General features: G+C 51.5%; 1 protein-coding gene across 3 annotated transcripts in view; it reads right to left on the reverse strand.

The window, feature by feature from the left end:
* Positions 1 to 1,383: 1,383 nt before the first annotated feature.
* LOC133352618 (leucine-rich repeat and fibronectin type-III domain-containing protein 3-like) overlaps positions 1,384 to 15,223 on the reverse strand; it is a 40,526-nt gene continuing 26,686 nt past the window's right edge. For all 3 annotated transcript variants that reach the window (XM_061568373.1, XM_061568372.1, XM_061568374.1), the window contains exon 3: positions 1,384 to 4,127. In XM_061568373.1, coding sequence (XP_061424357.1) covers positions 3,062 to 4,127 — 1,066 coding nt within the window. In that variant the 3' untranslated portion in view covers positions 1,384 to 3,061. The remainder of the gene's footprint in view (positions 4,128 to 15,223) is intronic.

Consider the following 15,223-nt stretch of genomic DNA (forward strand, 5'->3'; position numbering starts at 1 on the left):
CGAATCGCCAAGCAGATCGGTGCTTACAAGTGTCAGTCTCCACTGTAAGCAATCGGTTGCGCAACTGCTCGCAACTGGTTGCAGAAACGTCCTCGTATGTGTGTGATTTTTTTTATCCGAGTCCGATTCTGTCGCATGCAACTTGTTGCTTAATTAAACGAACACAACAGTTGACGCAACTCCTCTGACGATGCATGTCATTAACGAGTTGTTGCTTGACAGTGCCCCTGCTGCTTCCGGCAAGAGGAGGGGGTCTCTTCGCGACTCCTCACGGCTACCGATTTCCAATTCTCACCCGCGCCTGTTCGCCCCGCACAATAATTCAATTTTAATTAAAAAAAAGTAATTCACTTTCTTTTGAGGCTTCAAAAAAAAAACACACACACACACGCAAAGTCGCTTTCCAATTAATAGCGCCAATTAGATATCCGCGCGCAGAGAGGACGGCACGGGCATGGCGTCTCTCAATGCTGGCGCGAGATAATGACGAGCGCGCCTGTTAATTACACGCGACTAATTGGTGTCGTCTAATTACACGGCTAACTACTGCCAGCCCTGATGTTGCTCAGATTAATGAGCTGAGAGAACCAAAAGCAAAAACACGATTAATCTTGAAAGAAGGTGATGGCTCTTGGATGGGAGACGTGAAAAAACGGATCCAACTTTAATATTTCCTTCCAATGTTTTTCAAATTTGTGCGTTTGTTTTCCAACGGTCTGGGGGCTGGAGGGGGGGTGGCAGGTTGCTCTGTGGGCCCCTTCCACATGGGAAGGAGGGTGGTGGACACCCCCGGCCGGTGGGGGGGGGGGGGGGAATGGCACGACCACCGAAGGGCGATTGGTCCCCGCGATCCCAATCGATCTCTGGCAATCATCGCGCGGCTGCTCTGTCCACATGTGAGCGGGGCAGAACCTCTATTCTTGACACAGTGTTTTGCCCAACAAGGAAATCGGACGGCGCTTTCCGGGATAGGCGGTGACCGATCACAGCTCCCGCCAATAAGAAGCCCGCAATGGAATGCGTCCCTACGAGTCGAGCGAACAGAGTCCGAAATCCGCGGTGAGCAAGCGGTTGCGCAACTGCTTGCGGGGGACGTCCACGTGCAATCGATTTCAGTTGCGTGCGACCGAGGTTGAGTGCAACTGATTTCCCAGGTGTGCAACCGCGGGTTCCGGGACCAGCGTTGCTTTTGGAGCAGCTGGTGCCCCAGGGAGCGGAGAGTCGTGCCTGCCTCGCTTGCCCTCTCACGTGGCACGGCGCCGAGCGGCTCGGCTGCCCTTCCGATCGCAGTCGCGTGAGCCAGTGTTGCCAACTAGCGACGAGAAGTCGGACTTGTTCGACGAATGAAAAAAAAATTGTCAGCGAACGATCGACGAATTGTTAGCCGCACGCGGAGTCGGCTCTGAAATCGGCCTCATGGGTCGGTCTCAGAAAGGCGTTCGGGCATGTCGCTGGCAACATGTTGCCTCTCGGGAAACCGATAAAATCGTTCGATCTGGTGACGAACTCGCAGAGTTTTCAACACTGGCGACAGTGGCTCATGCGTGTGCTATGTATATATGTATAATAGGTGCTCGCTAATAGCACCTTAGCCCAACAGTTAAAGGCTATACAAGGGGATCGTTGTCTTTGTGTGTGTGTGTGTGCGTGTTACGCGTGGCACCGGTGGTAATAATGACGGAGAGAAGTATTTACATCGAGTTTACTTCACTTTGTACACCAAGGAAGTTACCACCATCGCTCCAAAAGAACCAACATTCAAGCACTGACCGCAACACGCGAACTGATTAATCCACTTTTAAAAAGCACCATATGTACACCTGGCCCCGTGTTGACATAATGTACACAACAGTGGGTCCACATCTCTTTACCGAAACACAATAGGGTCAATTTAATGACTCGCACATTCTACCTTCGCGGGGAGTAGAATACAAAACGAAATCGCAGCCGCTCCTTCCCTTCCCCTTGGCAGTTGATAAATATATAGCACTTGAGTAAACTGCAAGATTGAAAATATAAATTAAGTAGTCGATCAACTCATCCCATTTAGCGATGCTCGTAGCGAGGCTGCAAAGCAAGTAGCGGACTGCCTCCGGGAATCACACAAATAGAACGGTAAGGGGCATCAGACTGTCCCAAGCTCCCTCCTCCCTGAGCCCCATCCACCAGGCTTGCAAGGAGGAGTCGCTTGCGGACGACGAGCGTGACATCGGAATGACTCCACACACACAAAAAAAACATCGACCGTTAGTTACAACCGCTGTGTTTATATGCAGGCCGTTGTACATTGCCAAAATTTTGCATTTTTTTTTAAATCACCATCGTCATTATCATTATCATCGTCGTCGTCGTTATCATTTTATTTGCATTCTCTTGTCGAGGAAACTGCTGGGGCCGGTGTGCTGCCCGGCCAAGCGCAAAGCCGCCCTCTTTGCTCGCTGGTGCTCCAAAAGACTCGGGCTCGCTCTGCGCGGCTCCGCGTATTGCACAGAAGAAGAAGAATAAGAAGAAGGCGCTGGCCCGGAAACTCGGGGGGGGGGGGGGGGCTTTGGGGAGTGGAGCGCCAGCACAAGCTATGGGAACCACCTCCACCTCGAGTCGCTCGCTCGCTCGTCACTCTTGCATACCGTCGTGCCCACGGACAAATCATACATCTGCTACTCTGTAAACGGGTTTATTCGCGTGTCGCCGCCTATACCCACTCCCCGACGCGCCGAGGTTGATGCGATGGCCGGAACGGGGCGCGTTGACGCTGGGGGGTGGGTGGGGGGGGCAATGACGACTCATGGCCAGACACGCGCACGCTCTCCTGGGGTAAAGGCGCTTCGTAGATGGTGCATGCTTTCAAAAATCTGAGCGAGCCACTGAAGCCTTAAATACTGTTACAATATATTTCATCTTTTTTGTTTAACTTTATTTAAATCTCTGGTTACATTTGCTGTCGCATTGTCCTTCCTGTGCTCTTGTTATCTCCGCTGACGTATTCCCAAAAGCGGGGGGGGGGGGGGGTTTGTCCGTCACTCGCCGCTCTCGTTTGTTTGCGAGCGCCGCTGCCCTGCGCTCATACAGTGCTCTCGAGGATCCAGTCGGAGCTGCTGAAGATGGCTTTGCGTCCGGACAACTTCCCGTCCTCAACGCTGGGCACCATCCCGTTGACGGACATGCTTCGCTTGGTCCACATGCCGCCCGCCCGCCGGGGCTGCCCAGCGCCGCTCAGCCCGAGCGAGGAGACTCCGTGGGGGAAGCTGCCGCCGTCGAACGACAGGCTGCGCGTCGCCCTGCGCCCGTCCCCACGCGGCCACACCGCACGCGTCGTCGATCCGTCCGCCGGAGAAACGTCCACCGAGCGCTGCGGCATCGACGTTACGGACCTCCGGTGCGCTGCGAGCCGTCGCGGCAGCGTTGCGCGTTCCGCCGTAGCCGCAGCAGCAGCAGCCGCAACAGCCGGCGACTCGGCCTCCAGATCGGCGCCGAGTCGCGCGGTACGCGGCGCGCGTGGCAGCGTGGCCGGCTTCACGTCGCACGCTGGGTCGGGCGGTTTTGCGAGCTTCAGCTGGTTCAGCTCACGCACCACGTCGCCGTAGCTGGCCTGCACCGGCAGTCCCGCGGGGGCCGCCGCTGCGCCGTTGTTGCCGTTGCTGTTGCTGCTGTTGCTGTTGGGGTGGCACGCGGCCACGGCGGTGGCGGCGGAGTAGCCGTCGGCCGCGCCGGCAGGGACCGAGGTGCCGACGGCAGCGGTCGCCCCGGCGCCGTTCGCCCGGCTCGACGTCTTGGTGGTGCCGTCGTTGGCGGCGCAGGCTTTGTAGCCGATGACGAGGATGACGGTGAAGACGAGCAGGCAGGCCACGATGATGCCTCCGATGATGATGATCATGGTGCCTCCGAGCAGCTGGCCCGGCATGATGGCGCCGCCGTTGGCCATGGAGGAGGCGATGGAGGAGGAGCAGAGCTGGGAGTCGCCGTCGCCGGTATCCTCCGTCACGAAGTCGACGCAGCCCAGCGGGCGCGTGGCGGCCACCGAGGGCACGATGGTGCCGTCGTAGTAGATGGCGAGCACGCACACCTGGTACCCGACGCCCGGCAGCAGCCCCGTGATGAGGCACGAGCTGCTGCCCGGAGACATCATCCTGCAGGGTCGGGGGTCACGCACGCACGTGTACACACACACGCGCACACACACACATGCACACACACACACGTGCACACATACACGTGCACACACACATACACGTGAACACACACGCACGTGAGATGGCCGCCGTCATCAATACCGTAGTCGTTGCTGTTTTAATGGCAGGGGCGCTCCCACAGCGGTGTCACGCTTTGAGCATTGTAGTTGCAATCCAGAGGTCGCCGATTCTCCTCTTTCCACCCATAACAATAGCGGGGTATGTTCACAGTCAGTCGATTGCCAGGTCGTGTGGAGCGGGGTGAAGTGTGTGGCTTACTCCCACGTCTTCCAACACGTCTATACAGCGTGCAAGAGGCGACACATTTTTTCCTTTCAGGGCTCTCTATAGGTCCCTCTAACGGAGCCTCTTCCTCCAGCAGTGGCGTGAGCGAGCATTCGCAGGTCTGCGCCTTTGCCCTAACTTTATAGAACGACGGCGATAAGACGACACGCTCGCAATGTCGACGCCAGAACCGCTGGGCATTGTCATCGCGCACACGCATACACAATGTGTCCCTGCTGGGAAGATAAGTGCAGGGTGGGAAATACTGGGTCCGGAAACACCATTACGTTTAAACATCGCAGCGGCACGGCTGCCGGGAGCGCAGGGTGTGTGTGTTTGGGGGGGGGGGGGGGTACAGGTTTGGCAAATCTTGACATTAATCTAAATGAGAAGCTGATGGAGGCCGAGGCGTGATTGACGGGTGAGTCACGGGCCGCGCGCGCGCGCTTCGTCGCGCCGTGAAAGAGAGAGGCGCGCGCGCGTGCATGGATCGCGCGCCGCAATTTGTGTTGTTACTTAGAGGAGAGCGGTAAAGCCGCACGTTTGTGCATCGCCGCCGCTGCGGCGGTGACGGTCATCAGGTTTGCGTTTCGGAGCGGACTCATTACCCCCCGCGCCGCGGAGAAATAGCCGCGGATCGCTGCCGCGTGAGCGATGACGGTGGCGAGGAGGGCTCCCTCGCTGACGGCTCCGCGGGGGCAGGAAAATGGGGGGGGTGAAATTGCCGCAGTAGTCACAATTTTTCGGAAATTCATTATCGCGCGGGCGCGTTCATTTCCGAGCGAACGTGCTCAGGGCGACCGGAGCAGATCGTCAGAATGGCTTTCTCTGATTTGGCTCGAGGCTTCTCGAGACGCTGCTTCCCTCCGCCGCCACCCCTCCCCTCCCCTCCCCATCATTTGCGTGGTGTCATGTGTGACGGCGCCAGTAAGTCATGTATTTATTTTATCTGCTGTTAACCGAGAAAAAAAGTAAAAAAAAAAATCCAAACCAAAACAACAACAAAAAGCCGCCATAAGATTATCACTTTCATGCTTTTTTTTGCTGTTTGCAGCATAAACAGCGCGACGTCCTCGCCACGGGGAGCGGATTGCTGCAACAAAACGAGCGCGTGAGAGTTGCAGTCGCCGCTCTCCGTTGCAGAACGTGGCCGCGTAAGCAAGGCCTCGTCGCTCGCTCTTCTCATCGGCTGGTGTCAGCGAAATCGCAATAAACAAATACTGCCCCTTCTCAAATATTTAAGAGTCTTTTACTTCTCCTCGTAATGCCATCGGCAAGCGGAATTCTGCTGCCGCGGCTGTTTGTCAGGCTCGCGAGAGCGAAGTGCTGCGCATCATGAATTCCAGTGAAGCGTCCCACGCAGATGATGATGATGAAGTCACAACCACCCTGTACACCGCAACGTTGTTTGCAGAATCACTTGCGCTTAACTTTAAAAGTTGGAAAATTTGGACCGTGAAGCTGGCACACAACGGCCTGCTCCCTTTCAATGGGTTGTTTTGGTTGTTGTTGTTGTTTTAACGTTGACACTGCGAATAAGACGGCGCAGTATTAACCACGGCGACCGACACGGCTCGATCGCGAGACTGACGGGCGACAACCTCGACACGTCTCGGCCACGTTTCTCTCACCACGGGGGCAATGTGAAACCTAATTATCTGTAAACCATTTTCTTGAGTAGGCCTGACTAACATTTTTTGTTAACGCGACTAAAATAACAAAAACGCAAATGAGATTGCATGTAATAAACTTTGACACTTTACGAGAGCCACCGTACAGATAATAGGAAAATAATAATGATTACCATCACTCAAACACCAACATTACGTTCTCGTGTCGTAAACCCTGACACCAATGCACTTATTCCATTAGCACGTAACTACACACTTCGCAATACGCTTAACGTCAGATTGAGGTGAATAGATGGGTCCCTGGTTTGGCAAACCAATGAACCCGGCGACCCGAGCTCTATTCCCAGGCACGGCTAACATCAGTGGCGAGTGGTATGCGAATCTGTGTCTGGCGCGAACCATCCGCCAATACTCACCTCACGTGACCGTGTGCTCCCGTTTCTCTAAATCATATTCTATCATCTACGTCTCTTCTCGAGTCCCTCACCCGTTCCTTTCCCTGTTCCCACACCTGACATCATCCCACACCTGACATCATCCCACACCTTACATCATCCCAAACCTTACATCATCCCAAATCTTACATCATCCCACACCTTACATAACACTGGTCAACAAAAAAAAAATTCTGGCCTGGAAAAAATTTAGGGTGCTGATTCCAAATCTGATCTCAGATTTGCTCTATCACATCTCATTTTTATGCTATCGGCATACCCCATTTTCATTGATTTTACCAGAAATTAACTCTGTCACTTATGATTGCAAGTTGTTGCGAGTCAGTGACTGCTTTAGTGTTAAAATATGGTGCTGCAGTTTTAGGATAGTGTGTTTATAATATCATTTTATGTAGATATCCACATTTATTTAATATTTTTCTCCTGCAGTTTTTATTGAAAATCCAATATTTGATATCTCAAAAACCTGATGTGATACACATAAACTGATGCCAGATTTGGAATCAGCACCTCAAAATTACCTTAAAACCGTTGAAAACTTTATGCCAGAAAAAGTGTGTTGACCAGTGTTATCGATTCTACTCCCCCTTCCTGTGGTGGTGCCACGGGTCCGAAGTTCATCGTCATTTTAGTTTCTCAATGTTCCACGACAATAAATAATACGATTGCATTATATTGATATATGGCTATGGCAGTTTGACTGCTCTGATCTCGAAACCTCTCTGAAGGTCCTGTGTATTTATACATCGTATAGGGTATAATGCAGTATAACGCATCCCGATAACAACCGGTGGATGTCAAATTGCGTAACGCCACGCAGACGCCTCCTCTTGCATCGGACGGGTCCTGGCTTGAAGGAGCAAGCAGAACGCATCGAGAAACCTGACATTTTTTGATTTAATGCTTTCGTGACTGCAGGGATTCATCTTCTTGGTTCTTTCGGTAAAGTCACGTAGAAGGGAAATAATAAAATAATAAAAATAAAACACAATAAAATACAATTCTCACGACGTTTTGGCCACAACGCAAGCAGCCGTCCTCAGGTGAAGAACAGGGCTGTCGGAAAGACAGCGTCTGAATGAACATCACAAAGCTTGGCTTGGTGTTCATTGGTGTTCACCTGAGGACGGCTGCTTGCGTTGTGGCCGAAAGGTCGTAAGAATTGTATTTTATAATGTTTTATTTTTATTAATTTATTATTGCCCTTCTACGTGACTTTACCGAAAGAACCAAGAAGATGAATCTGCCATTGTGAACGCAATACACGTGGCATCGTTGGCTCTCGGGAATTCGACCGCAGCTCTCGATGCGAGGCGGTAATGAGAACGCCCTTACCCAGAAAATTCTCATCGAGTCTCGAGACTCATCCTCAGGAGGGTCCTGCCAAGTTGAGGCGATGTTGCTGCTGTGTGCAATCCCAATTGAGTCATTTGCAGGTAATTGTTCAGCGTTGGGATGTTTTGGCCAATGCCGGTGATATTGTGCGGGGGTTTTATGTTCGCTATGGGAGGAAAATGAAGAAGCCGGAGAAAACCCGTGCAGAAAGGTAGCGAACATACATTCCCCATACAAAGCGGCCCGCTTCGGGAATCGAACCCAGGTACATCTTGCTGTGAGGCACACATATTACGATTGGACCACCCTGCCGCGCAACAGCATATAATGAGAAAACTCCCTGCACAGCTCGGTTCAATAATCCTTGGCTATACTGCCATCTCCAGAACATTTCGCGAGTTGATGCCCACAGCGCTCGGGATCTCAACCTAAGCACGAGCCAGTCTCAGCTTCCGAGATATGACAACCAGAGGCGATGCGGTCGTGGGCTGTTGCACAGCGCTAGCGCTCAGTGATAGTGGTGGGGATAAGTGAGGCGGGGATGGAGGTGGAAATGTGAGCAGCGCAACCCATCGAAGGCATCACGACTCTCAGGTAGAAGAGGAGGGCCTTCATCCTGGACTTAAGAAAAGGAAAGGACGTCACCAATGCAGATGGACAGGAGGGTGGGGTGGTGGGGGGGGGGCAACTCTAGATGGCAGGGTCATCGACAAGTATTGAGTTCTCGGGGGTTAGTGATATGACCACGGGCTCTGTCAACAGGGCCGTGGTTTGCTGGAGGAGAAGGCAACGGTTCAGAGCGATGACAGAGAGAGGGGAGAAGAAAAGCGGAGGCATCTCTCTTCTCTCTCTCCGGGGTAGATCTTTTGCAATTTTCTGGAGGGCACGGGGCAGCCAATTGCGAGCGAGCGCGCATTATTCATGTCGAGTAACCTGGTGGGGGGGTGGGGGGGGGGGGTTAGGCGGAGCGGGGGAAAGAAGTAAAATTAGCCTCCTGCGTTAAAAGGGATTTGCTGAGCTTTGCATAAATTACAGCACTGGAAGACGCGCAGTCACACCACTGAGAATTCAATTCAGCATTGAAAGTGAAAAAACGAAAAAATCCGTTAATCGCAGCGGCTTTACCCGAGCTCCCTCTCGGTGGGATCCGACTGCCGGCTTGAGGAGCAACGCCAGAATCTTCTCTGCTGGAAGTCACTTTTGCTGTGCCAAAGGCTCCCTCATTTCTGAATAATTATGGCCGCCGCTGTACAAAGAACATATTCTGAGCGAAGTTGGAATCCTGCTGTCACATCTGGGGTGGAGCACCGAGCTCCTACTTCGCTCCACGCGATAGGATTCAACATCAAGCAGCAGTTGGGGTGATTGATGATCCAGCATCCACTGAAACACTCCGCTCACCTCCAGTTAGTCGCCACCTTATCGCTCTTCTGATGCTATTACCATTGTTGCTGTTGCTGTGCCCTTCACTTATTCATTCCTCCACCCATCTAGAGGACTCGATCTGCCAGACTGACTGTCATGTTACCCACACGGTGTTCAACCACCACGCTGCAGGTCACAACAACACACTCACTCACCCATCCACTCACCTACCCAGTCCCCACACTGCAGGTCACAACAACATACTCACTCACTCGCCCGCTCACTCACCCATCCACTCACCTACCCAGTCCCCACACTGCAGGTCACAACAACACACTCACTCACTCGCCCGCTCACTCACCCATCCACTCACCTACCCAGTCACCACACTGCAGGTCACAACAACACACTCACCCACTCGCCCGCTCACTCACCCATCCACTCACCTACCCAGTCACCACACTGCAGGTCACAGCACTGCTTTCTCTGTCTCTGCGTCTTCCCTGGCACTGCTCATCTCTGGAATGCCCTCCCATCGTCTCTGTTCCCACATTCTTATAACATTGCGTTAACTCGTATCTATTACACCTTCAATCGCGCGCTGTGTCCCTGGACAGTTGGCGTTTGGGCCTTTGGACCTGCGCTCGTTAACCGTGATTTATATGAAAAAAGAATTTATTTAAATAACCTTCACAGTCGGACCCAGTCCCCTACACAGGAGGCAGAAGCTTCAAGAACAGAACTTGGTTGATCACGTATTCCGAGTTAAACACGTAGGCTTTCGCGACCAATGTTATTCATAATCAACGTTTTTGGGTTTAGATCGCGTTTATTTATAAATGTGTCGTAACCCTCCACCACCCGACACGGCCAATCAGTAAAAATGTGTCACGTTGACAAAGACAAATAGTTCACTGCTTTAGCCCACCGGTGTGTTGAAGCCACAACATTTACAATTTGAGTACGACGTTTCGCTGGTAATTGCAACCAGCATCATCGGGCAATTCGCCAGAATGGTGAGGCTCTGCTGTGGACATGTATGGCTCGCGGTCACGTGGTTCTTGTCCAGCGGTAGGAGGTCACCCCTCCACCATCAGGTGCACTCCTACAGAGGGGACGTTCCTGGCCTCTTGAGCTCTCACCTGGTTAATTAAGCAAACAAACTCGGACAGGGTGCCATGTGATCGCTGAGGCCTCAATGGTTGATACTTCACTCAAGCGTCGGGGACACACGGGGATTACGCGCGAGGCTTGGTGACAAAGATCACCACAGCCACTTCAATTCGAGAAACGATCATTTAAAATAAATCTATACTCTTTGGTTCTTTCGGTAAAGTCACGTAGGTAAACAAAGAGAAAAGAATAGAAATAAAATAAATAAATATGCAACCAATCACGACGTTTCGACACAAGCAATCATCATCAGGTGTGAAAATCACAGCTAGAATTTTTTTTTACTAAAGTGGTAGAAATGCCGGGCTAAGGAGTTTATATAAGTGTGGACATCAGAGACTACGAAACTTTACCGAAAGAACCAAAGAGTATGGATCCTTGCAGTCACGAAAACTTCAAATCTAGAATAAAATGAATCTGTAAATGAACCTTATGGTGGGACCCCGGGTCCCAAATAAACGGAAGTCAAAATAGCAATTAATTAATTAATTGTTTTTTTGGCGGCTCCGTCCCAGTGCGCACATAAACGCGGCGACCCATCTGGCGCGGATCATTCTGTTCTCATGTCGTCCAAACGAATGCACAAAAGAAACACAACTTTGATGAGCGCATCGTGTAGAGCTCGTCGAGAGGAATACATTGCCGTATCGTTCGCCTTCAACAGACATAAAATGACGTCGCAGCGCAGTTTATGCGAGAGCCGGCGGGCTTACGGGACCCCGGGGTCCCGCTATGAGGTTCAAATGACGACAGTGAGTCTCCTTCTTCTTGGTTCTTTCGGTAAAGTCACGTAGAAGGGAGATAACAAAATTATAAAAATAAAACATAATAAAATAATACAATTCTCACGACGTTTCGGCCACAACGCAAGCAGCCGTCCTCAGGTGAAGAACAGGTTGGTCGGAGAGACAGCGTCTGAATGAACAGTGAGTCTGTTCACTAGGGCTACCGCATTGCTGGGAGGCTTAACCAGAACACGTGGTGAGCTGGCAGAGCCTCGCTCAACCAGCGATGCCCACATCGACACAGCCGTGCCCACTCAATCACTGCACGACCCACACAGCGTGCGGGAATACTGGTTGTCATTGACCCCGCTCTCTACTCAGGTAACCCCGCCCACTACTCGGGTAGCCCCGCCCACTGCTCGGGGAGCCCCGCCCACTGCTCGGGTAGCCCCGCCCACTACTCGGGTAGCCCCGCCCACTACTCGGGGAGCCCCGCCCACTGCTCGGGTAGCCCCGCCCACTGCTCGGGGAGCCCCGCCCACTGCTCGGCGAGCCCCGCCTACTGCTCGGGTAGCCCCGCCCACTACTCGGGGAGCCCCGCCGCTCGCTCTTATCATGAGTTGAAGCATTTATTCCAGAAATGTTTATACCGGAGAGAAAATCCCAGTTTTCACAAAATATACTTGGCAACCAGGACATTTGGGTGAATAAGAATCACTCAGAGATCTTAAGATTCCCCTTGGAGAACCACACATCCACATAGACCCACAGACTCACTCAGACATATATAGATTCCCCTGTAGAACCACGCACCCACATAGACCCACAGACTCACTCAGAGATCTATAGATTCCGCTGGAGGACCACACACCCGCATAGACCCACAGACCCACTCAGAAATCTATATATTTCCTTGGAGGACCATGCATCCACATATACCCACAGACTCACCCAGAGATCGATAGATTCCCCTTTAAAACCATGCACCCACATAGACTCACAGACTCACTCAAAGATCGATAGATTCCCCTGGAAAACCATGCACCCACATAGACCCACAGACTCACTCAGAGATCGATAGATTCCCCTGTAGAACCACACACCCGCATAGACCCACAGACTTACTCAGAGATCGATAGATTTCCCTGGAGGTCCATGCACCCTCATAGACCCACAGACTCACTCAGGGATCGATAGATTTCCCTGGAGGACCATGCATCCACATAGACCCACAGGCTTACTCAGAGATTGATAGATTCCCCTGGAGGTCCATGCACCCTCATAGACCCACAGACTCACCCAGAGATCGATAGATTCCCCTGTAGAACCACACACCCACATAGACCCACAGACTTACTCAGAGATCGATAGATTCCCCTGGAGGTCCATGCACCCTGATAGACCCACAGACTTACTCAGAGATCTATAGATTTCCCTGGAGGACCATGCATCCACATAGACCCACAGACTCACGCAGAGATTGATAGATTCCCCTGTAGAACCACACACCCACATAGACCCACAGACTCACTTAGGGATCGATAGATTCCCCTGGAGGACCACACACCCTCATAGACCCACAGACTTACTCAGAGATCGATAGATTCCCCTGGAGGTCCATGCACCCTCATAGACCCACAGACTCACTCAGAGATCGATAGATTCACGTTCGGCTCTGGGAGTGTGGCCTGCCGAGATGGCAGAGAGAGAGAGCGGAGCGGAGCAAGATCTGGAGATGACAGAGATGCATACGAGGGATATGTATTGGCTGTATGACATCACAGTGGTAAGTGACACCACAGCGTATTTTTCAAGTGATATGACATCACATGGCCCACTAGCACGTGCCGGTTCTATTCATGTGATGAATGCAAAATGCAGTTGAAGATCCCTGGCGTGCAACACCCGTGGTTCGGAAAGACTCGATTTCCACACACGCCATTCACTGCGTGCACCGCAAGTTTGAGAATCAAAACCATCGATGGATCGATTCATTGCTCCACCACTGCTCATCAGCAGTTAGCTGTACGCAAAACCCTGCTGACTACTTTCATGAACGAAAAAAAATTATGTAGTTTGTCTGAACTGCATCGATATGCATACAACTTAACACACCCGATATTAACATTTCGCAGATTATTATTTTAATCCTTGCCTTCAAAACTATTCCAGAGGAGTTGAGCTTTCAGATTTATTTTAGCATTTTCAGTTTATATATATAAAGATTAATTTCAGGACACAATCAGTAGATTACAGCAACTAATACAATTTCATTAAACGGGGCGTGCTTGATAAGATAGTATCAGTTTGTAATTAATTTTGTTTCAGCCTCTCCCTAAAGGCACAGGGAAGCATATGAAAGTTAAATTAGTCTCCAACCACGTTAAACTTATAATATGCTGATTTCTGTGTATGCTTAAGTGCAACAAAAAAAACACATTTGTCACATCCGAATATTCATACTTTAATGCAAGACAATTATCACCGCATATTAACTAAAGAGAGCTGCCTGGAGTTTGAAACCGAACTACATTGAGTAGACAAGGGGGTGCACGCATTTGTTGCTGTTTGCAAAACCACGTGGACTCCACCGTCGGGATAGTGTGGCCTGTGCCCGGTTCGTGGCAAAAATCAGCGACGGACGCGTATGGGGGTCGGATATTCATATCGTTCTTTACCTTGCCTGCGTAGAATTTCACGTGTAAAAAAAATCATTACATGTTATTGGATTTGTGATGCATTGGTTGCCAATTCGGGTCATGTAAAGCCTGCAGCGACTTAGAGGCACTGCGTTCACTACAAACAGAAACCCAATCGATTCTCAATCCAAATGTTCACCCATAATAATAATCCACCTAGCGCCTGTGCACACACTGATTTTCATTGCTCCATCTCTTTCGTGGACATCATATCGGATGCATTCCATTCATTGGCTGCCACAGAGGCACCAAGGCAACATTAAAACACGAATAATCCACTGCCGAATGAAGACTTCTCCACTCAATTTTGTCCATGGAGATTGTTGGCCATATTTAATAATGCTGGTCAGTGTGAGTTGGTTATGTGGTTGAGGCCACGGATGGGCTCAGATATGACTCACCACTGAGGTTAGCCATGTCCAAAAATGAAACTCAGGTCGCCGGGATTGTAGTGCACTGTGCAAATAACTGGGTCACATGGCTGCACCCCAACCAAAACGCGTTGTTTTAAAATCTGACCACATCTTAGAAGGGGCCACCTTAAACGTTTGGCCGTGAGCTTGACGTAGGCAGCTTGACGTTAGAAACGATGGTGCAACAATCTTGATTTGAAGCTTTCGTGACTGCAGGAATCCATACTCTTTGGTTATTTCGGTAAAGTCACGTGGGTAGAAAAATTATAAAACAAAAAATAATCTTTTAATAAATTATTATAAAATCATATATTTACATTTTTTTGTTAATTATTTTTCTAACCTACGTGACTTCACCGAAAGAACCAAAGAGGATGGTGCAACATTGAGGAGCCGAGTGTTGAAGCGACTCGCTCGCGCTGCTCTGAGTTATTTGCGGCACGGCGTTGCTTGGCGAGCAGGCGCGAGGTCTCTCTCTCGCGCACGCCCCTTGCCCCGGCGTGGAAACCGGGCGATGGATCCACAGCGACCTCAGAGACGCTTCACGGCAACCTGCGACGGGCACCGCTGGAGTCTGCGTGACCGCTGCCCCGCAGCCAGGGCCAGGGTAATGTTGATGAACGAGCCCATTGCGCCGGGCAGCGATGGGGCTGCGCGCACGGCGCTCTCTTGCGCAACACAAGCAGGACGAGGACATTTCCAGCGGCGCAGAAGGTCGCGGTTCACGAGGCGCGCCGCGTCGCCGCGGCTTTCCGGCAACGCCGCGTTAAGTGCACAACAAGAACAACAACATCGCCGATGAATAATTAGCCCGAGGCTTTCAACTCCGCCAGAACTCGCAGACCGAACAATCTCCGTCTCGTTCGGCGCGTGCCAAGGCGTCGGCGACGATCTGCGGCGGCGCCTGGATGCGCGCCGATTGTGCCGATGACTCCCGTTTGCCGAATGTTGGCGCGCAGCCCGTCAGCTGCAG

This window comes from Lethenteron reissneri, chromosome 41 (assembly GCF_015708825.2).
Source record: "Lethenteron reissneri isolate LAM-NWPU_2019-01 chromosome 41, ASM1570882v1, whole genome shotgun sequence".
Taxonomy (NCBI): domain Eukaryota; kingdom Metazoa; phylum Chordata; class Hyperoartia; order Petromyzontiformes; family Petromyzontidae; genus Lethenteron; species Lethenteron reissneri.